This window comes from Stegostoma tigrinum, chromosome 8, assembly GCF_030684315.1.
Source record: "Stegostoma tigrinum isolate sSteTig4 chromosome 8, sSteTig4.hap1, whole genome shotgun sequence".
Classification (NCBI taxonomy): Eukaryota; Metazoa; Chordata; class Chondrichthyes; order Orectolobiformes; family Stegostomatidae; genus Stegostoma; species Stegostoma tigrinum.
This window is the reverse complement of record NC_081361.1, coordinates 86,662,215-86,685,882: the sequence shown is the minus strand read 5'-3', so window position 1 is coordinate 86,685,882 and position 23,668 is coordinate 86,662,215. Positions and strand designations below refer to the sequence as shown.

The following is a 23,668-nucleotide window of genomic DNA, read 5'->3' as shown; positions in this document are numbered from 1 at the left end:
TTCCCCTGTGTGGAGCTCCTTTAAAAATAGGTTAAAATCTCAGATATGTGAGTTTTGCCCACAGATGTTGAATTATATTGCTATTTATGTTTTGGCGTGGGTAGGCAAATTGCATGAATACAGAGGATTTACTGTATATGTTTTGTTACTGGATGTCGGAGAATGCTCAAAGGACTGTATGACCTTTTCCTGCTTCCTCCCATATTGACATTGGGCTGCCAAGTTAAAGTAGAATATCTGCCCCTGTTCATCAATCTTAAAGGGCAGTAAGATCTGAATAGGAATCACACCATGTGATGTTAATGTTTATTGGTGGGTAGTGGCACAAACCATAATTCAGAATAAAGCTTCCTAGTTTAATCTCAGTTGAAATTTTAACATGGTCTCAGATGTTTTGCTGCATGCATTGTACAGTTTACTGAGAGAATTGTTGTATGGGTAGCACTAGCAAATTTGAAGCCAAGTTCACAAAAAGAAAAGCAGCCTGCAATTTTTTTTAACTGCTTTAACTCTTTTTAACATCAGTTGTTGTCTCCTCTGGACCAGATGATCCTGTACCAGAGCCAGCATCTATGCTGGGTGCTGATCTCTTATCCCTATATCGGAGAGGATGTTGCCCTGACATAACCCTTCACGTTGAGAACAGAATTTTTCATGCACACAGGTACTGTACAAGTAATTGTGCCAGCATATTCTGTCACAGGCCTGAAATGAATGGAAGAAGTAAACTAGAAATGCTGATTGTTTGTTTTTTTCTAACCGATATCGATAGAAGTAATTGAAACTAAATGTCAAGATCTTTCTTTATGGAGGTTCTTTTATATGTATACACAAGCAGGCTGCAACATTGATGTAGCAATGAAATTGATTTTGCAGCATGAAACATTATTGTCATGTATGGTTTTGTTAACCTATATCACCAGCAGTCAAATTTTCCAGGCTGTCTACTTTTCAGGATTTTGAAAGGCATTTGAGCAAGTAAAGTCATGTATGGATGTAAGTTTGCTCGCTGAGCTGGAAGGTTGGTTTATGGGAAGAAGCATCTCATCTTTGCTTCCGATTGCCTTTTCCAATTAGGATCCAGTTATTACTTTTCCTGTTAGTGATCTAGTGTAATAAGTTTTGTGACTCAATTGTCTGTTTTTATTGCTTCAATAATAAGTCAGCAAATTAAAGTGTCATTGAATTGTATATTTTCTGCTTCCATCAATGAGTTCATTTTGCAACTTCAGCTAAATCAAGTCAGGTTGATACATTTTTTTTTTAAGTTAAAAATAGTGCATGGAATACTTAAGAAATTGATGTGTTCTGTTATCCAGGGCCATCCTCTGTGCTCGCTCCAGTTATTTTGCAGCAATGTTGAGTGGAAATTGGGCAGAAAGCTTTCAGAAATCGATCACTCTTGCTGGGTAGGTATGATTTGAAGGGGATGGTGGAAAGGGAGTAATGATTTACCAGGGAACATATTGACACCGGTGTACAATGTCTCTGTGGGTCTCTTAAAAGAAAACATTTAAACAAAGTTTTGTTGAACGGCTTTTATCCGTGGATAAAGTGAGTGGGGCCCGAGTCATTGAGTATGTTCCACTCTGTCCCTGCGTAACAGAAGCAGCAAAAATTAAGGAGTTTAATTAATGCTTGAAATATTGGTTTAGCTATTTTTCCATACATTTTAATATTGTTGTACAAAGTTGATTAAGAGTCATAAAATGAAAGTCTGCTGCCTTGCCAAATTTTTGCACATTTTATATGAAATATATTTTAAGATTGTTATTCTGTTGCCAGAGGTCGAGGGTAGCCTGGGTGAGAATTAAGAAAATTAGCATTGGCAGATGAAACAGATATTGAAGAAATGAAGAAAGAGCAGAAATAAAGAAGGGTATGAATTCTGACCAACACAGGCTACATACAGTCTATTTCTGCAGTCTGTAGAAGCTAGAACTTGGGAGCACAAATAATAAGCGAGTAATTGTTTCACAATAAAGTGAGAAGAAACTTCTTGACTCAGTTGTGAATCTTTGAAATGCTGAACTTCAGAGGGTTGTGAATGTTCCAACTTTAAATATATTGCTAAATTTCCCTCGAGAACACAAACTTCTAAAGAGTTGAATTTCCCAACAAATAATCAAAAGTATGGGGACACAGAATTTTTGCTTTTAAAGAATTTTACTGAAACCAAAATAATCAATTGATGAAGCATGAACAAAAAAAACTTAAGATTTGTAGCTCAGTTTGAGGTTCTGGAAGTGAGTTTGCTCGCTGAGCTGGAAGGTTAGTTATCAGACGTTTCGTCACCATTCTAGGTAACATCATCAGTGAGCCTCCGACGAAGCGCTGGTGTTATGTCCCGCTTTCTGGCTCACTGATGATGTTACCTGGAATGGTGACGAAACGTCTGAAAACTAACCTTCCAGCTCAGCGAGCAAACTCCCATCCAAATAAAACTTAAATATTAAGAGTATTTTCTCATTACGTGAACAACCGTACTTTTAAAATTTGGCCTGCTGTATATTTTGCGGTATCTTGTAGCCTGTGTTGGTCAGAATTCATACCCTTGTTTATTTCTGTTCTTTCTTCATTTCTTCAGTATCAAACATTTTAGATCTGTAGTTCAAGAAAACTGATGCTGAAGCAACAGGAAGTTCTAAATGCACACTTAATCTCTGCAAAGAGACAGTATTTTAAATAATCTGAGATAGTAGGAATTGCAGATGCTGGAGCATCTGACATAACAAGGTGTGGAGCTGGATGAACACAGCAGGCCAAGCAGCATCAGAGGAGCAGGAAGGCTGACGTTTTGGGCCTAGACCCTACTTCAGAAATGGGGGACAGGAAGGAGGTTCTGAAATAAATAGGGACAGAGAGGGAGGCAGAGTTGGATAGAGGAGATAGACTGGTCCAAGAGGTGGGGATGGAGCCAGTAAAGGTGAGTGTAGGTGAGGAGGTAAGGAGGAGATAGGTCAGCCCAGGGAAGACAGACAGGTCAAGGGGGTGAGATGGGGATGGGGCTTGAGTTGGGAGGAGGGGATAGGTGGGAGGAAGGATGGGTTAGGGAGGCGGGGACAAGCTGGGCTGGTTTTTGGGATGCATTAGGGGAGGGGAGATTTTGAAGCTTGAAGTCCACATTGATACGATTGGGCTGCAGGACAGGGTTCCCAACAGGAATATGAGTTGCTGTTCCTGTAACCTTCGGGTAGCATCGTTGTGGCACTGCAGGAGGCTCAGATGGACATGTCATCTGCGGAATGGGAGGGGGAGTTGAAATGGTTTGCGACTGGGAGGTGCGGTTGTTTAATGCGAACCGAGCGTCGGTGTTCCGCAAAGCGGTCCCCGAGCCTCTGCTTGGCCTCCCCGCTGCAGAGGAGGCCACAACACATACCGGGGATGCAGTGTACCACATTGGCGGATGTGCAGGTGAACATCTGCTTGATGTGTAAAGTTGTCTTGGGGCTTGGGATGGGGGTGAGGGAGGTGATGTCGGGGCAGGTGCAGCATTTCCTGTGGTTGCAGGGAAAAGTGCCGGGTGAAGTGGGGCTGGAGGGGAGTGTGGAGTGGACAAGGGAATCACAGAGAGTGGTCCCTCCAGAAAGCATATAAGGTTGGGGAGACAAAAATGCTGATGTTTAATAACTGGCACAGATACAATGGGTCAAAGGGCCTCTTCCTTTGCTATGAAACCCTGACTCTATGATTTAAATTTATAGATCACGAGCATTCAATATAGAACATTAGAGAGCATTTGGCCTACCACATCTGTACCAGCCCATGTAAGAGTAATTCATCTTCTCCTTCTTTGCTTTCTCCCTCATTGTCCTATAAATTGTTTCTACTTCAAATAATAATCCAGTCCCCCCCCCCTCAAAAACCAAGCTTGCATCTGCATCCACCATGCTTGTAGGCAATTCCTTGCAGAGCTTGATCACCTGCTGTGTAAAATATTGGTTTTATTTCTCTTATCATCATTGCTTCTTTTGCTAATCACTTTGAATGTGTTAGCAAGGTTAGATGGCAGTTTTTAAATCATAGAATTCATTGTGTGGAAGCAGGCCATTTGGCCCATCAAGTCCATACCAACCTTCCATAAAGCATCCCACCCTGCATTCCTTTGGCTAATCCACCTAACCTGCACATCAATGGACTGTGGGAGGAAGCCGGAGCACCCGGCCGAAACCCGTGCAGTCACGGGGAGAATGTGCAGAGTCCTACAGCACGGAGATGGGCCTTTGGCCCAAATTGACCACACTAAGCCCGTTTCCCTGCGCTTGGCCCAAATCCTTCACAACCTTTCCTGTCCATGTATTTGTCCAAATGCCTTTTAAATGTTGTTAATGTACCTGTCTCAACCACTTAAACTGACAACTCATTCCACATGCATACCACCCTCTGTATATTTAAAATAAAAGTTGTCCATCAGATTCCCAATAATTCTTTTCCCTCTTACCTTAAGCTAATAACCTTTAGTCAATTTCCCAATCCTGGAAAAAAGACTGAATCCATTCACCCCATCCATGCCTCCCATGATCTTATACACTTCTATAAGATCCTCCCTCAGTCTCCTACGTTCTAAAGAAAACGTCCTAGTTTGTCCAAGCTCTCTCTCTAACTCAGTCCCTTGAGTCCTGGCAGCATCCTTGTAAATTTCTTCTGCACTCTTTTCAGTTTAATAACATATAGCGAGGTGACCAAAAGTGAACGCGGTGCTCCAAGTGCGATCTCAACAATGTCATATACAACTGCATCATAACTTCACTACTTCTATACTCAATGCCCTGACTGATGATGGAGGCCAGTGTGCTAAAAGCCACCTTCGCTGCCCTGTGTACCTGTGACTCCATTTTCAGAGAGCCAGGCACCTGAAATCCAAGATCCCCCTGTTCCACTACATTCATTTAAGGCCGTACCATTCACCACAAAACTCCTACCTTGATTTATCTTTCCAAAATGCAACATCCCACATTTGTTCACATTAAATTCCATTTGCCACTTCTTGGTCTGCTTCCCCAGCTGACCAAGATCCTGCTACAATTTCTGATAAGCCTCCTCAGTGTCTAGGATACTGCCTATTTTAGTGCCATCTGCAAACTTCCTAATCATGCCTTGTACATTGTTATCCAAATCATGGATATAGATAACAAACAGCAGTGGGCCCAGCAGTGACCCCTAAGGCACACCATTAGTCATAGGCCTCTAGTCAGACAACCATCCGTCCAGTATGACCCTCTGCTTCCTGCCACCAAGCCAATTCTGTATCCAATTTGCCAACTCTCCCTGGATTCCATGTGATCTAACCTTCCAGATCAGCCTACCATGTGGAATCTTATCAAAGGCCTTACTGAAATACAAATAGACTTGTGTCTTTGCCCTGTCCTCACCAACCATCCTGGTCACTTCTTCAAAGAACTGTAACAAATTTGTGAGGCATAATCTCCCACACAAAGCCAAGCTGCCTACTCCTAATCAAACACTGTCTTTCCAAATGATGTAAATCAGTAGCTTCTCAAGTAACATAGCTACTACAGATGTTAAGTTTAATGGCCTATAATTACCAGGCTTTTTGTTGCAGCCCTTGTTCGCTATCCTCCAGTCTTCTGGGACCTCGCCAGTGGTTAACAATGGTGCAAATGTATCAGCCAGGGTCCCCGCAATTTCTTCCCTAGCCTCTTGCAGAATTCTTGGATATATCTGGTCAGGACCAGGAGATGTATCCACTTTCACACATTCTAATACTTCACTTCCTCCTGTATTGTGATATGGACTGTCCCCAAGATATCGCCACTAACTTCCTGAAATTCCGAAGTCTTCATGTCTTCCTCACGATAAACACACAGAAGTATTCATTGAGGACCTTGCCCATGTCTTATAGTTCCACAAGTACATGTCCACTTTGGTCCTTGAGGGGTCCTATTCTCTCTGTGATTAGCACTGCAGCCTCACAGCACCAGGGACACTGGTTCGACTCCACCCTCAGGCAATTGTCTGGAGTTTGCACATTCTCCCTGTGTTTGCGTGGGTTTCCTCCCACAGTCCAAAGATGTGCAGACTAGATGAATTGGCCATGCCAAATTGCCCAGTGATCAGGGATGTGTAGCTTAGGTGGGTTGTAGCGGGATGGGTCTGGTTGGGATGCTTCAAGGATCAGTGTGGACTTGTTGGGCCAAAGGGCCTCTTTCCACACTGTAGGGATTCAATGATCTTTACCCTTTAATATACTTAAAGCACCTGGATTCAAGCTAATTGTCCCAACCAAAGCTATTTCATGTACCCTTTTCACCTTCTGATTTCCTTCTTCAGTAAACTCTTGTATCCCCTCTATACTTCTAAGGATTCCCTTGATCCCAGCTGACTGTACCTGAGCCTTGCCTCCTTTTTTCTGGTCAAAGTCTCAATACCTCTTATCATACAGGGTTCCCTACTCCTGCCAACCTTGCCCTTCACCCTCACAGGAACACAAAGACCTTGAACTCTAGCTATCACACTTTTAAAGGTCTCCCACTTGCTGGAGATCCCTTTTCCAGGAAAGAAACTTGGCCCATCAACCGCTGAGCGCTTTTGTCTATTACCGTCAATTTTTGCCTTGCCCCTGTTTAGAACTTGAACCTTTGGACCTGTTTTGTCTTCTCCCACAACTATTTTAAAATTAATAGTACCATGGTCACTGGTCCCAAAGTGCTCCTCCACTGTCACCTCAGTCACCTGTTCTGCCTTATTTCCCATGAGTAAGTTACGTTTTACCCTTTCCCAAGTAGGACCCTCTTATATTACTGCTTGAGGAATCTTTCCTGAACACACATAACAAATTCCACCCCAATAATGTCACCATCCCCTTATTTCTTAGCTCCACCCACAAGGCCTCACTGGATGATCTGTTATTTCATCTGACTACAGCTGTGATACCCCCTCAATCAAAAATACAACTCCCCTGCCCCTCTTTCATCCACGTCTCACCCACCTAAGTCACCTGTACCCTGGCACATTCAGCTGCCAGTCCTGTCCCTCTCTCAGCCGTGTTTCTGTAATGACTATAATATGAGTCTCATGTGCCTATCCACACCATGAGCTCAATGGCCTTACCTGCCAGCGCCCTCGCATTGAAATAGATGCAATTTAATCCACCAGGCATTCCTCGCTCCCTGTCATGTTGCAGCCTGACCAGTCACTTCAATTTGATATTTCTGATTACTACAGTATTTCCTCCTAGCCTTGTGCTTGCCTCCCTGCTTTTTCAGATCCTATTGCCCCTGCCAAGGCAGAATTGAACCAGGTCCCTTGCACTTTGAGGCAGCCCTGCTAACCACAGTGGCATTGGGTATTGGGTAATATCTTCCAGCAATGTGAGGTTCGAATCTTGATCGTCATTAGGGCAGTGCAGTGAACTTGTCGTTAGTGAAGCAAGGCTTTGAGCTGTTCCTGAGCGTGCCAAAGGCCAATTGAAGGGGAGCATTAGATAGAATTCAAGAATAGATTGTTGCCCTGCGACTGTTTCCTTTGAAGACAGCGTAAAGAAGTTTCTTGCTAATTGTGACTCTTTGAATTGTCTTTGCAGTGTTTTCAATGTGATTTATTAAATATATTCTATTTTAATTAGTGTGAGCCACGTGGAGGTGGAAATCATGATGAACTTTTTATATGGAGCTATTTTAGACTTGCCCAAAGAAATTCTGCCACGGTAAGTATTCTTTCTGGTTTCAAATTAAAGATGATCTAAGGCAATGGTGTTTGTCTATCTAATAGTACTTAATGATCTACGTATTTTAGGCAGTGCAAAATATTTCAGGATTTTAGTGTGAAACTTATTCTTTTATTCATGTCCATAATACAGTTATCTCTGGCTGTGTTTCTGGGGTGAAGAGAGTGTTGGTTGTAGGGGAAAGCTGGACTAGAAGAGGAAACTTGCTGTTGTTCCTTTTAAAGTAGAGAATAAAGATGCAATGAAGAGAACTCCAAATGGAGCCGTCACATGTTAGGGAGGTAAAGTTTGATGACCCAAATGGCCTAGCTCACCGTGGTTTTCTCAGCAGGCCTGTTTTGTGGTGTTTTCCTTCGTTTTGTTTCATTCATTCATGGGATGTGGGCATTGTTGGCTGTGCCAGCATTTATTGCCCATCCCTAAATGCCCTTAAAGTGGTAGAGAGCTTCTTGAACAGTTGTAGTCCATAGGTAGACCCATAATGCTGTCGGGCAAGGTGTTCCAGTATTTTGATGCAGTGATACTGAGGGAACAGTGATATATTTCCAGGTCAGAATGGTGAATGGCTTGGAGGGGAACTTTCAGGTTGTGGTGTTCTCCTGTATCTGCTGCCCTTGTCTTTCTAGATGCCAGTGGCCATGCATTGGAAGGTATTTTTTTGTTGAGTCCTTCGGCCCAAACAGATCTATTCTGACCAAACTATCCATCCATGCTAACCCATTTCCCTGCACTTCGCCCGCATCCTTCTAAACCTTTCCTGTCCCTGTATTCCATGTTGCCCTAGGAGGTTTAGTGAATGCGTAATGTCTCTTGTCAATGGTATACACTGCTGCTACTGAGCATCGGTGTTGGAAGGAGTGAATGATTGTGGACGCGGTACCAGTCAAGTGGTCTGCCTTGCCCTGGATGGTGTCAAGCTTTGAATGTTGTTGGAACTGCACCCAATCGGGCAAGTGGTATTACATCACACTCCTGACTTGTATCTTGTGGATGGACAGGCTGTGGGGAGTTGGGATGTGACTTACTCCTCACAGTATTGCTCGCCTCTTACCTGCAGTTGTAGCCACTGTATTTACATGGCTGGTCCAGTTGAGTTTCGGATAACCCACAGGATGCTGGTCCGGGATTCAGTGATGGTAATGCCATTGAATGTTGGGTGATGTTTAGATTCTTTCTCGTTGGAGATGGTCATTTCCTGGCACTTGTGTGACACAAATGTGACTTGCCACTTGTCAGCCCAAGCCTGGATATCATGCAAGTCTCGCTAAATTTGGACGTGGATTGTTTTAATACCTAAGGAGTCACAAATAGTGCTGAACGTTGATGATTACACAATGAACATCACTTCATCAAAAGGGTCAGAAGTGGGGAATGATGAGGATGAGTTGTTTTTGAGGTTACCAGACCACTGACCATTGATGTCAGTGTTCCTGTTCAGACAAACATCTGGCTGACTTCAGTAAGATGGTAGTTAGGGCAGTGGCATGCACCTCCTGCAGAATGGAGGGGCTCAGGGAGACTTCAGTTGTCACTGACTACACCTGTGGGAAGTGCACCCAGCTGCAGCTCCTGGGAGACTGTTATGGAGCTGGATGCACTCGGGATCATTCAAGATGTTGAGTGCATCGTAGATAATAGTTTTAGTGAGGTGATCACACCTAAGGTGCAGGCAGAATGTAGGCTACCATGAAAGGCACAGGTAGTAAGCAGAGTGTGCTGGAATCCCCTGTGGCTATTCCCTCAAACAAGTATACCATTTTAGATACTGTTGGGTAGGAATGATCATTCAGGGGAAAGCCAGGTTTGTGGCACTACAACTGCCATTTCCCGCTGTGCCCCAGAGCGAAAGGTAAAGGACCTTAGTGATAGGAGACTTGATAGTTAAAGGGACGGACAGGATTCTGTGGCCGCAGACAGGAATCCAGGATGGTGTTGCTTCCCAGGTGCCAAGGTCGAAGATGTCTCGGAACAGTTGCAGAATGTAATCAAGGGAGAGGGTGAGCAGCCAGAAGTCATTTGCATGTTGAGGTCCTGTGGAGAGACTATAGATTGCTAGGAAAATGTTTAAAAACTAGGACCTCGATGGTGGTAATCTCTGATTACTTCCAGTGACATGTGCCAGCGACGGTAAGAGCAGGAGGATATGGCAGACGAATGCATGGCTAAAGAATTGATGCAGGTAGCACGGGATTCAGATTCCCAGATCATTGGGATCTTTTCTGGGGGAGAGGTGACCTGTTCAGGATGGACAGGTTGCAACTGCACTGGAGTGGGACCAATATCCTCGCGGGCTGATTTTTTTTTTCTAATGCTACAAGGGTAGAGGGGGAATGGGATTCTCCAGTGCAGGGAGGTAAGTGTGAGGCTAGAAGGAGATACAGTAATCAGAAATAGCAAGTTGAAGAGACCATCGGACTGGAACATGGTAGGGAGTGAGGAATGTCTGTTGGATTAAATTGTATCTATTTCACTGCGAGAGGGCTGAAGTTTAAGGCCATTGAATTCATGGTGTGGATAGTTCCGGAGACTCTGATATTGTCGTAATTAGGGAAACGTGACTAACTGGCAGCTGAATGTGCTGGGGTGCTGGTGCTTTAGATGTGACAGAGGTGGAGGAAAGAAGGGGGAGTTGTATTTTTGATTAAGGGGAGTTATCACAGCAGTAGTCAGATGAAATAACTGAGGGCTCATCCAGTGAGGCTTCATGGGCGGAGCTAAGAAATAAGGGGATGGTGACATTGTTGGGGTGGAATTTGTTATGTGTTCAGGAAAGGTTCCTCAAGCAATAATATGAGAGGGTCCTACTCTGGAAAGGGTAAAACGTAACTTACTCTTGGGAAATAAGGCAGAACAGGTGACTGAGGTGACAGTGGGGGAGCACTTTGGGACCAGTGACCATGGTACTACTAATTTTAAAATAGTTGTGGGAGAAGACAAGACAGGTCCAAAGGTTCAAGTTCTAAACAGGGGCAAGGCAAAAATTGATGGTATTAGACAAGAGTGCTCAGCAGTTGATGGGCCAAGTTTCTTTCCTGGAAAAGGGATCTCCAGCAAGCGGGAGACCTTTAAAAGTGTGATAGCTAGAGTTCAAGGTCTTTGTGTTCCTGTGAGGGTGAAGGGCAAGGTTGGCAAGAGTAGGGAACCCTGTATGATAAGGGATATTGAGGCTTTGACCAGGAAAAAGGAGGCATGGCTCAGGTACAGTCAACTGGGATCAAGGGGATCCCTGGAAGTATATAGGGCATACAGGCATTTACTGAAGAAGGAAATCTGGAGGATGGAATGGGGGCACGGTATAGGTTTGGCTGAGAAGATTAGGGTAATTCCAAAGAGATGCTTTAAGTATATTAAGGAAAAAGAGTAACTAGAAAGAACATAGGACCCCTCGAGGACCAAAGTGGACATATACATATAGTTCTGCAAGAGATGGGTGAGGTCCTCGCTGAATATTTCTACTGTTTACCATGGAGAAAGACAAGATGTCTTGGGCTCAGTCGAAATCACACTACAGGAGGAGTTGTAAGTATTACATTGTATGAAGATAGATAAATCTCCTAGATAATCAAATGTGAGGCTGGATGAACACAGCAGGCCAAGCAGCATCTCAGGAGCACAAAAGCTGACGTTTCAGGCCTAGACCCTTCATCAGAGACGAGATAAATCTCCTAGTCTGGATCAGATATCCAACAACCCTGAAGGAGGCTAGAGAAGAAATTTGTGGATCCCTGGCTGATATTTTTGCATCATCGTTGTCTGTGGGTGAGGCCCTGGAAGGCTGGAGGGTAGTGAATGTTGTACCCTTACTCAAGAAGGGGTACAAAGAAAAATCTGGGAATTATAGACCAGTAAACCTAACATTTGTAGTAGGTAGGTTATTTGAGAAGATTTTGAAGGATAAGATCTACGTGCATTGGGAAAAACGGGGGTTGCTTAGGAGTAGTCAGCATGGCTTCATGTGTGGGAGAGCATGCCTCACAAATTTGTTGCAGTTCTTTAAAGTAACGAAGGTTGAGGACATACTGGTAGATGTAGTCTATATGAATTTCAGTAAGGCCTTTGATAAGGTTCCACTTGGTCGACTGCTGTAGAAGGTTAAATTGCATGGAATCCAGGGAGAGCTGGCAAATTGGATATACAATTGGCTTGGTGGGAGGAAGCAGAGACGAAGAGTGAAAGGATGCTTGTTGGATTGGCCCTGGGCCCGTAGCTGTTTATCTAAGTCAGATTTGGATGAGAATGTACAAGGCGTGATTAAGTTTGTGGAAGACACTAAAGTAGGCGATATTGTGAGCAATGTGGAGGGTTATCAGAAGTTGCAGCAGGATCTTGATCATCTGGGGAAATGGGCCACAAAATGGCAAATGGAGTTTAATATAGGTAAGTGCATTTTGGAACGTTAAATCAAGGTAGGACTTTTGTGGTGAATGGTAGGACCTTGAGGAGTGTAGTGGAATAGAGGGACCTTGGAGTTCAGGTGCATAGTTCTCTGAACGTGGAATCACAGGTAGACAGGGCAGTGAAGCCGGCTTTTAGCACACTGGTCTTCATTCAGTCAGGGCATTGAGTATAGAAGTTGGGAAGTGATGATGCAGTTGTATATGACGTTGGTGAGGTCGCACTTGGAGCATTGTGTTCAGTTCTGATCACCTCACTATATGAAGGATATTATTAAACTTGAAAGAGTGCAGAAGAAATTTACAAGGATGTTACCGGGACTCAAGGGACTGAGTTATAGGGAGGGTTTGGAAAGCTAGAACATTTTTCTTTAGAGTGTAGGAGACTGAAGGAGGATCTTATAGAGGTGTATAAGATCATGATAAGCGTGGATAGGGTGAATGGCCTTGGTCTTTTTCCCAAGATTGAGGAATCAAGGACTGCGAGGCATCAGTTTAAGGCGTAAGAGGGGGAAAAATGACATGGGGAACCTTGGGGGCAAATACTTTACACAGAGGGTGATATACGTGTGGAATAAGCTGACAGTGGAAATGGTTGAGGCGGGCACATTAACAACATTTTAAAAGGCATTTGGACAAATACCTGGATAGGAAAGGTTGAGAAGGATTTGTGCGAAGTGCAAGAAAATGGAATTACAGTGGATTGACATTTTGGTCAGCATGGAACCCCAGTCTGGGCTGAAAGGCCTGTCTCAGTGCTCTGTCTGACTTCATCTGACAGTGAAGTGCACATCCCGATTCAATTTGTAGCAACAAGTCTCCAACAGACAGCATGGAATTTGAGCCTGCTATTGGCCAAGATATTTAAATCAAAAATTATTTGTTGATGTGGCATGAAAATAATTGACTTGTGCAAGCTATTGTGAGACTGAATTGAGGTTTGTGATTTTGTTTTACAAGTTTTTTTTATTTTAAGGAAAGGCATTTGTTTTGAAAAAGCTTGGGAAGAAAAGACTATCTTGATGTCATTGTATAAGAAATTGATATTTTTTGAACTACAAACAATTATGTTTAGTCATGTGGTTGTGCCACAAGAAGTAAACACAGCTGAAACTAACTTAGAAGTTAAAAGAGCAAAGTGCCCAAAAGATTGTGCCTTGATATTTATTTACAACAGGTAAGTTTGAATCAGAAATCTGATCCTCTGCCTTGGGAGAGTGATTTTGTAAACTTTGTCATAACAGAAGAGCATAAGAACATAAGAACTAGGCGCAGGAGTAGGCCATCAGGCCCTTTGAGCCTGCCCTGCCATTTAATAAGATCATGGCTGATCTTTGAGACTCAGTTCCACTTACCTGGCCAATCACCATAACCCTTAATTCCTTGACTGTTCAAAAATTTGTCTAGCCTTTCCTTAAAAACAGCAAGTTAGCTTCAACCACTTCGTTGGGCAGGGAATTCCACAGATTCACAACCCTTTGGGTGAAAAAGTTCCTCCTGACCTCAGTCTTACATCTACCTCCCGTTATTTTGAGGCTGTGCCCCCCAAGTCCTAGTTTCACCTGCTTGTGGAAGCAACCTCCCTACCTCCACCTTATCTATTCCCTTCATAATCTTATATGTTTCCATAAGATCTCCCCTCATTCTTCTGAATTCCAACCCCCTCAACTCTGGAATCAACTGAGTGAATCTCCTCTGCACCCCTCCAGTGCTAGCATATCCCTTCTCAAATAGGGAGACCAAAACTGCACACACTACTCTGGGTGTGGCCTCACCAGGACCCTATACAGCTGCAGCATAGCCTCCCTGTTTTTAAACTCCATCCCTCTAGCAATGGCAGACAAAATTCAATTTGCCTTTTTAATTACCTGCTACATCTGCAATCCTACTTTAACGATATCATGCACAAGGACACCCAAGTTCTTCTGCACAGCAGCATGCTGCAATTTTTTACCATTTAAAACTATTTTGCTGTTGTTCCTACCAAAATGAATGACCTCACACTTATCAACATTGTACTCCATCTGCCAGACCTTTGCCCACGCACTTAGACTATCTATATCCCTCTGCAGACTCTCGGTGTCTTCTGCACACTTTGCTGTACCATTCATAGTGTCACCTGCAAATTTTGACACACCACACTTAGATGAATTGGATTTGGCAACTATGTAAATTGTAAACAATTGTGGTCCCAACGCTGATCCCTGAGGCACATCACTAGCCACTGACTGCCAACCAGAAAAACACCCGTTTACCTCTACTCTTTACTTTCTACTGGTCAACCAATCCTCTATCCATTCCAATACATTACCTGGAATACCGTGCAACTTTATCTTAGGTAGCAGCCTTTGTTGTGGTACTTTCTCAAATGCCTTCTAGAAATCCAGATACACCACATCCACAAGTTCTATTGTCCACGATGCAAGTCATGTCCTCAAAGAATTCCAACAACTGAGTTAAACATGACCTACCCTTCATGAACACATGTTGGCCGTTCCCAATGGGAGAATTTGTATTCAGATGTCTTACTATTTCTTCCTAACTTATAGATTCAAGCATTTTCTCCACTACCGCAGTTAAGCTCAAAAACAAAGTTGCTGGAAAAGCTCAGGCTGGGGCGGTGTATAGTTGTTAATGGGGATTGTTAGTGACTAACAACAGTGGGTGTATAGTGGCAGGCTTTGTTAGTCGGTGATAGTCCCCATAAACAACTACACACCCTCCCAGCCTCATTGTGAGCAACTCCTATGTCTGTCCAACTGTCTTCCTCTCTCTTTGGACTGTATCCTATTGTTTACTCCCTACCCCACCAACCTCCCTATTTTCAGCATATAAACTGACGTTTTCCCAGCCACCATCAGTTCTGAGGAAGGGTCACTGGACTCAAAATGTGAACTTTTCTTTCTCCTCCACGTATGCTACCAGACCTGCTGAGCTTTTCCAGCAACTTTGTTTTTGTTCCTGATTTACAGCATCCGCAGTTCTCTTGGTTTTTACTGCAGTTAAGTTAAGTGGCCTATAGTTACTGGCTTTTTGTCTACTTCCTTTTTTAAACAGTGGCATTACATTGGCTGTTTTCCAATCTGCAGGAAACATCCCAGAGACTAGTGCATTTTCTATTTCCCCCAACACTTCTTTCAGTACCCTGGCATGCATTTCATCAGGGACAGGAGACTTGTCCACCTTTAGCCCCATTAGCTTGCCCAGCACTGCCTCCTTAGTGATAATAGTTTCTAGGTCCTCACCTGCTATAATCTTCTTGCCTTTAGTTTTTGGCACGTTATTGGTGTCTTCCACAGTGAAGACCGATGCAAAATAACTGTTTAATGCCTCGGCTATTTCCTCATTCCCAATTATTAAATTGGCCTTCTCATCCTCTAAAGGACCAGTGTTTACCTTTGACACTCTTACGATTTACATATTTATAGCAACTTTTGCTGCCTGTTTTTATATTTTGAGCTAGTTTACTCTCAATCTATCGTACTTTTCTTCATAATTTTTTTTGTGGCTTTCTCTCGTCCTTTAAAGATTTCCCAATCTACTAGTTTCCCACCAATCTTTGCTTTTTTTTGTATGTTTGTTTTTAATCTGATACTTTACTTTAGTTCCTTCAACATCCAGGGTGAACTATTTCTTTTCCCACAGTTCTTCCCGGAATACACTTCTGCTGAGCGCTGTGAAAAATCGTTTTGAAAGTCCTCCATTGTTCATCCATTGACCCACCATAAAGTTTTTGCTCCCATTTTACCTTAGCTAACTCATCCCTCATCCCATCATAGCCTCCCTTGTTTAAGCACAGGACATCCGTACTGGATTTAACCTTCTCGGTCCATTTGTACTTTAAATTTGACCATACTGTGATCGCTCCTTCTGAGAGGATCCCTAACTGTGAGATCATTATTCCTCTTTCATTACACAAGACTAGATCTAGGATGGCTTGCTTCCTCATAGGTTCCATGACGTATTGTTCAAGGAAATTATCGCGGATGCATCCGAAGAACCCTTCCTCAAGGCTGCCACGACTGACTTGGTTTGACCAATCGATATGTAGATTAAGATCCCCCATGATAATTGCTGTACCATTTTTACATGTATTTGCTATCTCTGTTTATTGCCCACCCCACCATGATGTTATTATTTGGTGTCCTAGAGACCACACCTATCAGTGACTACATCTTCCTGCTATTCCTAACTTCCACCCAAATGGATTCAACGTTTTGTTCAGTAGAGCCTATATCATCTCTCGCTATTGCCTTGATATCGTCCTTAAAAATCAGAGCAGCACCACCTCCCTTACCTTCCTGTCTGTCCTTCCGAACAGTTTGATACCCCTGGATATTTAACTCCCAGTCATGACCATCCTGTAAATATGTCTGTGTAATGGCCACTAAATCATACCCATTTGCCATGATTTGCACCGTCAACACATCCACCTTGTTTCGAAAGCTCCGAACATTCAGATAAAGTGCCAGTTTTTGCACCTTCTTTTTGGGTCCTAACAGTTCTTGAGTTCTCCTTCCCTCTAAAGTTTTTCCTAATTTTCAATGGAGTTGAAGCTTCCCTGTCATCTGCTAACCTGCTGCTTTGCCTTACATTAATTGTTATTTTCCCTTTTATGCTCACTGCTCCCTTCCCTCTGCTACTTACTAGTTAAAGTCCTACTAACCACCCTATCTATCCCTATTCACCAGAACATTGGACCCGGCCCTGTTCAGGTGGAGTCCATCCCAGTGGTGTAGATCCCACCTGTCCCAGGGCTGATGGCAGTGCCCCAGGTAAAGGAGACCCTCTTTCCCACACCACTCTTTTAGCCACGTGTTTACTTCCCTGATCCTCGCCTCTCTATACCAATTTGCACGTGGCTCAGGCAGCAATCCACAGATTGTGACACTTGAAGACCTGTTCTTTAATTTTGTTCCTAGCTTTTCATGATCCCGAAACAACAGGTCTTTTTTCCTAGTCCTGCCTATGATAGTACCTACGTGGACCACAACAGCTGGATCCTCCCCCTCCCTCTCTAGTATTCTCTCGAGCCCGTCAGAGATGACTCGCATCCTGGCACTGGGCAGACAACACACCAAGTGGGATTCTCTATCCTGCTCGTAAAGGATACTGTCTATCCCCCTGATAATGGCATCCTCTACAACTACATTCTGTCTTTTTGCTCCCCCCTCTTGAATGGCCTCCTGGACCATGGTGCCATGGTCAGTTGCCTCATCCTTCCTGCAGCCCTGTTCCTCATCCACACAGGGAGCAAGTGCCTCAGACGTGAGGGACAATGTGACCTGTGGGCTGCAGTTCCTGTGATCCTGTTTGCAGGGTCCCTCTACCTGCCTCACTTGCAGTCACACCCTGCTGTCCCTGCCCGCCAACTGAATTAACGTTTGTTAATCTACTAGGTGTGACTGCCTCCTGGAACACAGCATCCACATATCTCTCCCCCTCCTGGATGTGTTGCAGTGTTTGGAGTTCGGATTCCAGCTCATCAATTTTGAGCCAAAGCTCCTCAGATTTTTTTGTTTAAATTTAACACCAAGTACTTTGACTCTGGTTAAGTCTTGCCTTGAGAACTGACCCAGTGAATCACTGACACTCTCATCCGCCTAGCGGAACTCACCCCCTCCACCGACACTCTCATCCGCCTAGCGGAACTCGTCCTCACACTCAACAACTTCTCTTTTGACTCCTCCCACTTCCTACAGACCAAGGGGGTGGCCATGGGCACCCGCATGGGCCCCAGCTATGCCTGCCTCTTTGTAGGTTACGTGGAACAGTCCATCTTCCGCACCTACACAGGCCCCAAACCCCACCTCTTCCTCCGGTACATTGATGACTGTATCGGCGCCGCCTCTTGCTCCCCAGAGGAGCTCGAACAGTTCATCCACTTCACCAACACCTTCCACCCCAACCTTCAGTTCACCTGGGCCATCTCCAGCACATCCCTCACCTTCCTGGACCTCTCAGTCTCCATCTCAGGCAACCAGCTTGTAACTGATGTCCATTTCAAGCCCACCGACTCCCACAGCTACTTAGAATACACCTCCTCCCACCCACCGTCCTGCAAAAATTCCATCCCCTATTCCCAATTCCTCCGCCTCCGCCGCATCTGCTCCCACGATAAGACATTCCACTCCCGCACATCCCAGATGTCCAAGTTCTTTAAGGACCGCAACTTTCCCCCCACGGTGATTGAGAACGCCCTTGACCGCGTCTCCCGCATTTCCCGCAACACATCCCTCACACCCCGCCCCCGCCACAACCACCCCAAGAGGATCCCCCTCGTTTTCACACACCACCCTACCAACCTTCGGATACAACGCATTATCCTCCGTCACTTCCGCCATCTACAATCCGACCCCACCACCCAAGACATTTTTCCATCCCCTCCCCTGTCTGCTTTCCGGAGAGACCACTCTCTCCGTGACTCCCTTGTTCGCTCCACACTGCCCTCCAACCCCACCACACCCGGCACCTTCCCCTGCAACCGCAGGAAATGCTACACTTGTCCCCACACCTCCTCCCTCACCCCCATCCCAGGCCCCAAGATGACATTCCACATTAAGCAGAGGTTCACCTGCACATCTGCCAATGTGGTATACTGCATCCACTGTACCCGGTGCGGCTTCCTCTACATTGGGGAAACCAAGCGGAGACTTGGGGACCGCTTTGCAGAACACCTCCGCTCAGTTCGCAACAAACAACTGCACCTCCCAGTCGCAAACCATTTCCACTCCCCCTCCCATTCTCTTGATGACATGTCCATCATGGGCCTCCTGCACTGCCACAATGATGCCACCCGAAGGTTGCAGGAACAGCAACTCATATTCCGCCTGGGAACCCTGCAGCCATATGGTATCAATGTGGACTTCACCAGTTTCAAAATCTCCCCTTCCCCCACTGCATCCCTAAACCAGCCCAGTTCATCCCCTCCCCCCACTGCACCACACAACCAGCCCAGCTCTTCCCCCCCCCACCCACTGCATCCCAAAACCAGTCCAACCTGTCTCTGCCTCCCTAACCGGTTCTTCCTCTCACCCATCCCTTCCTCCCACCCCAAGCGGCACCCCCATCTACCTACTAACCTCATCCCACCTCCTTGACCTGTCCGTCTTCCCTGGACTGACCTATCCCCTCCCTACCTCCCCACCTACACCCTCTCCACCTATCTTCTTTACTCTCCATCTTCGGTCCGCCTCCCCCTCTCTCCCTATTTATTCCAGTTCCCTCCCCCCATCCCCCTCTCTGATGAAGGGTCTAGGCCCGAAATGTCAGCTTTTGTGCTCCTGAGATGCTGCTTGGCCTGCTGTGTTCATCCAGCCTCACATTTTATTATCTTGGAATCTCCAGCATCTGCAGTTCCCATTATCTCCAATCACTGTCACTTGTTTTGTTTGGTTGACAGGGGTGCAGTGCATATACATGTTTTTTCTGCTATGTAATAATTTGCATATCTTCTATGTTACAACGTGAGCCCAAATGACAATCCTAAATTGGTTGCCAACATAATCTCGAAAGCGCGAAGAATTATCTGACAAATGTTATTCTGCAATGGACAAATTTAATGTTGGACCCTGGCCTTCAAATATTGGTTTGCCCATTAATTTGTATTCTTTGCTAGAGGATAAACTTCAACAAAATGTGCCTTTATTTAACAGCTATTTGATTACAAATTTAGGAATGTTCAGTGCTTTCACTTACAGAGAATATGTTTTAATATTCTGCTCCATAGGACCTAATTACAGTTATTAATAATCTGCGATTAAGGATTCTTCTTTTAGTTGCATTCTTGTAAAACACAGCTGCAGCATTGTGGGGAAATACTGTACATTGTGGCACCAGAGTATGAGTAGGAGCTGAAAGAGAAAACCACTTAGACCCACAGCTTTGCAATTCAACAAGAAAGAATTTGCCAGCAATTGAATTTTATTTCATGACATATTTCTAATTCAGGCTTAATTTTGTAGCTGTTATTTCAGTTTACTAATTATTCACCATTTTTGAGAAAGACCAAGCTATTTGTGTCTAACAACTATAGTAGTCTTGCATTTCTGCTCCTCACTGGGTTTTAGTGCAGTTTGATTGAAATCAGCAAAACCATTGGAATAAGAGATTGTGGAATCTTGAGTGTTAAGTGAATTTCCATGCTCTTGAGTTTTCAGAAAAGATGGTGCTTGAATCGGGGACTTCCCACATAACTAACTACATTCCCAGATTGAATTGGGAATTGTCTGATTGTTGTACTCATGCAGACTTTCAAGGAGGCTTTCACGATTTAGCTCATTACTATGAAAGCTAATAGAAATGTTTGAACTTCTTAAAACAAAAATTTCAGGAATTTAGCACTGTACCCCAGTAAACTAGCAAATGGTTATAGAACATAGAAACATTGAATATAGGAGCAGGAGTAGGTCATTCAGCCCTTTTGAGACTGCTTCCCCATTCAAAAATAACTGGTTCTATTTAATCAATGGTTCTATTTAATTTTTAAGACATTGTAGGTCATTTCACATCAGGATAGCCAAAAGTAATAAACTAGACATTTTTGAATAAGTGTCTCTGGATTCAAAATGTTAATCCTGCTTTCTCTGCACAGATGATGCCAGACCTGCTGAGCTTCTCCAGCAGTTTTGGCTTTTGACTCATTAAAATTTTTATTTTTGTGGCAAGTCCATATTTGGCTGAATTAATCATGCACCACCTTATCACTACCCCAATTATATCTGAATAATTTGAAAGCAGAATTTTTTTAAATATACCAAATGCTTTTTAACGCACTGCTGTTGAATTTGCCCTCCTTGCAGATATTGCTTATTGTGATATGTGAATAAGTTTGAATAAAGACTTCAATGGAAATAAACACTTGTGCTAGTTTTGCAAGTTTTGCTAGTTTTGATTCACCCTAAAGTGAGAACTTTACCTCAAGCTAATAAATCATTTCAAAACCTACATCCAGTTGGGAAGGAGTGTCGACTCTTTTGACAGATATCTCACTTCTCAGCATTTTGAGATGATGAACAATTGTTATGGGTCCATTGGTCAGATCCATGCTGTACATACACAGATGACTCTGGCGATCACCAAGTGAAATATCACTTTATGCAGTGCTGAAGATACGCAAACAAAAACTGAAAGGAAGATGACAAACTGAGTAAAACTTAATGCTAAATTGGCATTTTTTTTCCCTGCAGTTCAGTGCTTACATTGGCAGATATGTACAACTTGGATGGGCTGAAGAAAGTAGTCCTGCATGTTCTGAAAAAGGATTATTGCAAGTTCTTTCACAAGGTAACATTCTGGTTTTTTTTTGTACTGATTGTGCAGCAGCCCATCATTTGCTGGAAGTGATCATTCATTTACGGTTTCAGATATATTAATGCTATTTTTTTGTGTATTGTTGTGTTTTGAGTTTTCCACATTCATGCTGCCATTCTGGTTAAGGGATATCTTCAATAATGGAATTAAAGAGATGAAACACTTTGTTTTGAAGAGTTTACACTAACTACTCGTCTTTTGCAAGACTTCTAAATTTTGATATTTGGCAATTGGACTTCAATTTAAAAATGCATGGGCACAATAATTTTTGGGGTTGGGCTTCTTGAGGCTACAGACTGTGGTGAGCCAACAACTCCATTTTTAAAATAAATGCTGTGTATCCTTGCGAGTTCAACTTCAAAATGTCCTATTTGATTGTAAACCATGTGGACTGTCTAAATTAGCTCCTGTTCTATTCACTTAAACTTTTGCCATGATCAGTTTACAATTCCCCTCTCACTAATTGTCTCAATAAAGCCTTTTCCTGTGTGTATGTGCATTCATAAGAGTATACAGATATTGAAAGACTTTCTTGATCTAGAACTCAGTACAATGCTTATTGTTCCCCACCGGCTTGTCGGCCAGTCAGCAATGTGCAGTGAAGTTTAGTCCTGGGATTAAATATTCTATCTGGTTTCATTTCAATCTTCTTTCTTTTGCACAGGCAACAGTTACATTCCTCAGAATTCCAGTGGGCTACTGCAAAGAAAATTTCATTTTACCTTTTTTATTTATTCCTGCTGGTGCTAATTATAGCACCACATATTTCTATCAGTCCTTTGTTTTGTGTGCATCTCCTTCGGCCTCAAAATTCAGCTGCTGCCTCTCCTGTTTTTTTTCAATCAAGTTTTCAGTACCCTTGGAACTTGCTGAATTGAAATCCTCTGCAGTTAAATTACTTCCATTGCTGTGTGGCATGGTGGCTCAGCATTGCTGCCTCCCAGTGCCAGGGATCCAACTTTGATTCTACCCTTGTGCGACTGTCTGTGAGGAGTTTGCATATTCTCCCTGTGTCTGTGTAGTTTTCCTCCGGGTGCTCCAGTTTCCAGCCCAAAGATGTGTAGGTTATGTGGATGGACTATGAAAAATTGCTCATAGCATCCAGGGATGTGTAAGGTAGTTTGGTTAGCCATGGGAAATGCAGCATTTCAGGAATAGGGTGGGGTTGGGTTACTCTTTGAGGGTCGGTGTAGACTCGATGGGCTGAATAGCTTGTTTCCACACTGTAGGGCTTCTGCGATTGCTAGAAAACATCAAGGAAAATGGGAAAAGGCATGAGCAGTTCAGCACCAAGCCTTTTAATTAGAACATGCGTTCCTAATGACAACTATGGCACACATCTCTTGTTGGCACAGTTGTTTTTCATAGTGCTCTGACTGTTAGGGTGCGAAACTAGTGCTTAATTGTGAGCTTGATGTGTGATTCTGCATTAATTGTATACATTCGTTAAATAAAGGAATTCTTTATAAACCACAGCATGTAACCAAATCTAACCTAAGTTTGAATTGTGTGGATTTCTTTTTTGTTTCTTGAAATTTTCAAATTAATTTATTCTTTTTTGAGTCACTATTGTGAATTTATTTTCCAATTGTGGAAGTTTCTAATTACAGATTTGCAGGAATAGGTACAGGATGGGTGTTAACGAGCCGTAAATCTGACTGTTGCGTTGTTCTTTATTCGCTGAGGAATTTGCAAAGGCAGACATCAACTTCATTCCAAATTCTTCCCAAAACACATCAGGCGCAGTTCAGATTTCAAGTAAAGCTTTGTCCTCATCCTTAGGATGTGACTAGTCATGTTGCCAATGATCTTTATTGGGGACCTTGACTTATCACTCGATTTATTAATGACTTGTACAGGTGAATGAATAGATGACTGTATATCCAAATTGACGGATTTGAACTATTAGGAGGCACAGCCAAAACACAAGGGTCTACAGATTAAGTGAGTGGACAGGGCAGTGATAAATTATGTTCACAGGAACAATGAATCATCCTGTATGAATCCGAGAAAAGCAAATTAGAATTTTTTTTAGTGCAGAGAATGTGGGATCTGTAAAGGAACAAAGATTTGGATGTCAGTATTAGCCACTAAAAGTGCATGGTTATATCCAAAGCTGGTCAATGTTGCAAGTGGCCTTTATCTCAGTAAACTGCATTACAAAACTGAGGGAAGGTTGGGAAGACAGGTGGAACTGTGCTTCAGCTGCACAGCACTTTGGTGCAGCAGATAATCAGGAAAGTGAATGGAATGTTGGCGGCACGGTGGCTCAGTG

At 43.5% G+C, this 23,668-nt stretch overlaps 1 protein-coding gene across 6 annotated transcripts in view; it reads left to right on the top strand.

Moving 5' to 3' along the window:
• The window catches only part of btbd8 (BTB domain containing 8), a 94,521-nt gene that overhangs the window by 23,445 nt on the left and 47,408 nt on the right, over positions 1-23,668 (top strand). For 5 of the 6 annotated variants that reach the window (XM_048539153.2, XM_048539152.2, XM_048539154.2 and 2 more), the window contains 4 exons: positions 526-664; positions 1,320-1,409; positions 7,586-7,666; positions 21,270-21,366. In XM_048539153.2, the coding sequence (XP_048395110.2) occupies positions 526-664; positions 1,320-1,409; positions 7,586-7,666; positions 21,270-21,366 (407 nt within the window). The remainder of the gene's footprint in view (positions 1-525; positions 665-1,319; positions 1,410-7,585; positions 7,667-21,269; positions 21,367-23,668) is intronic. The other variant, XM_048539156.2, reaches the window with a different exon arrangement.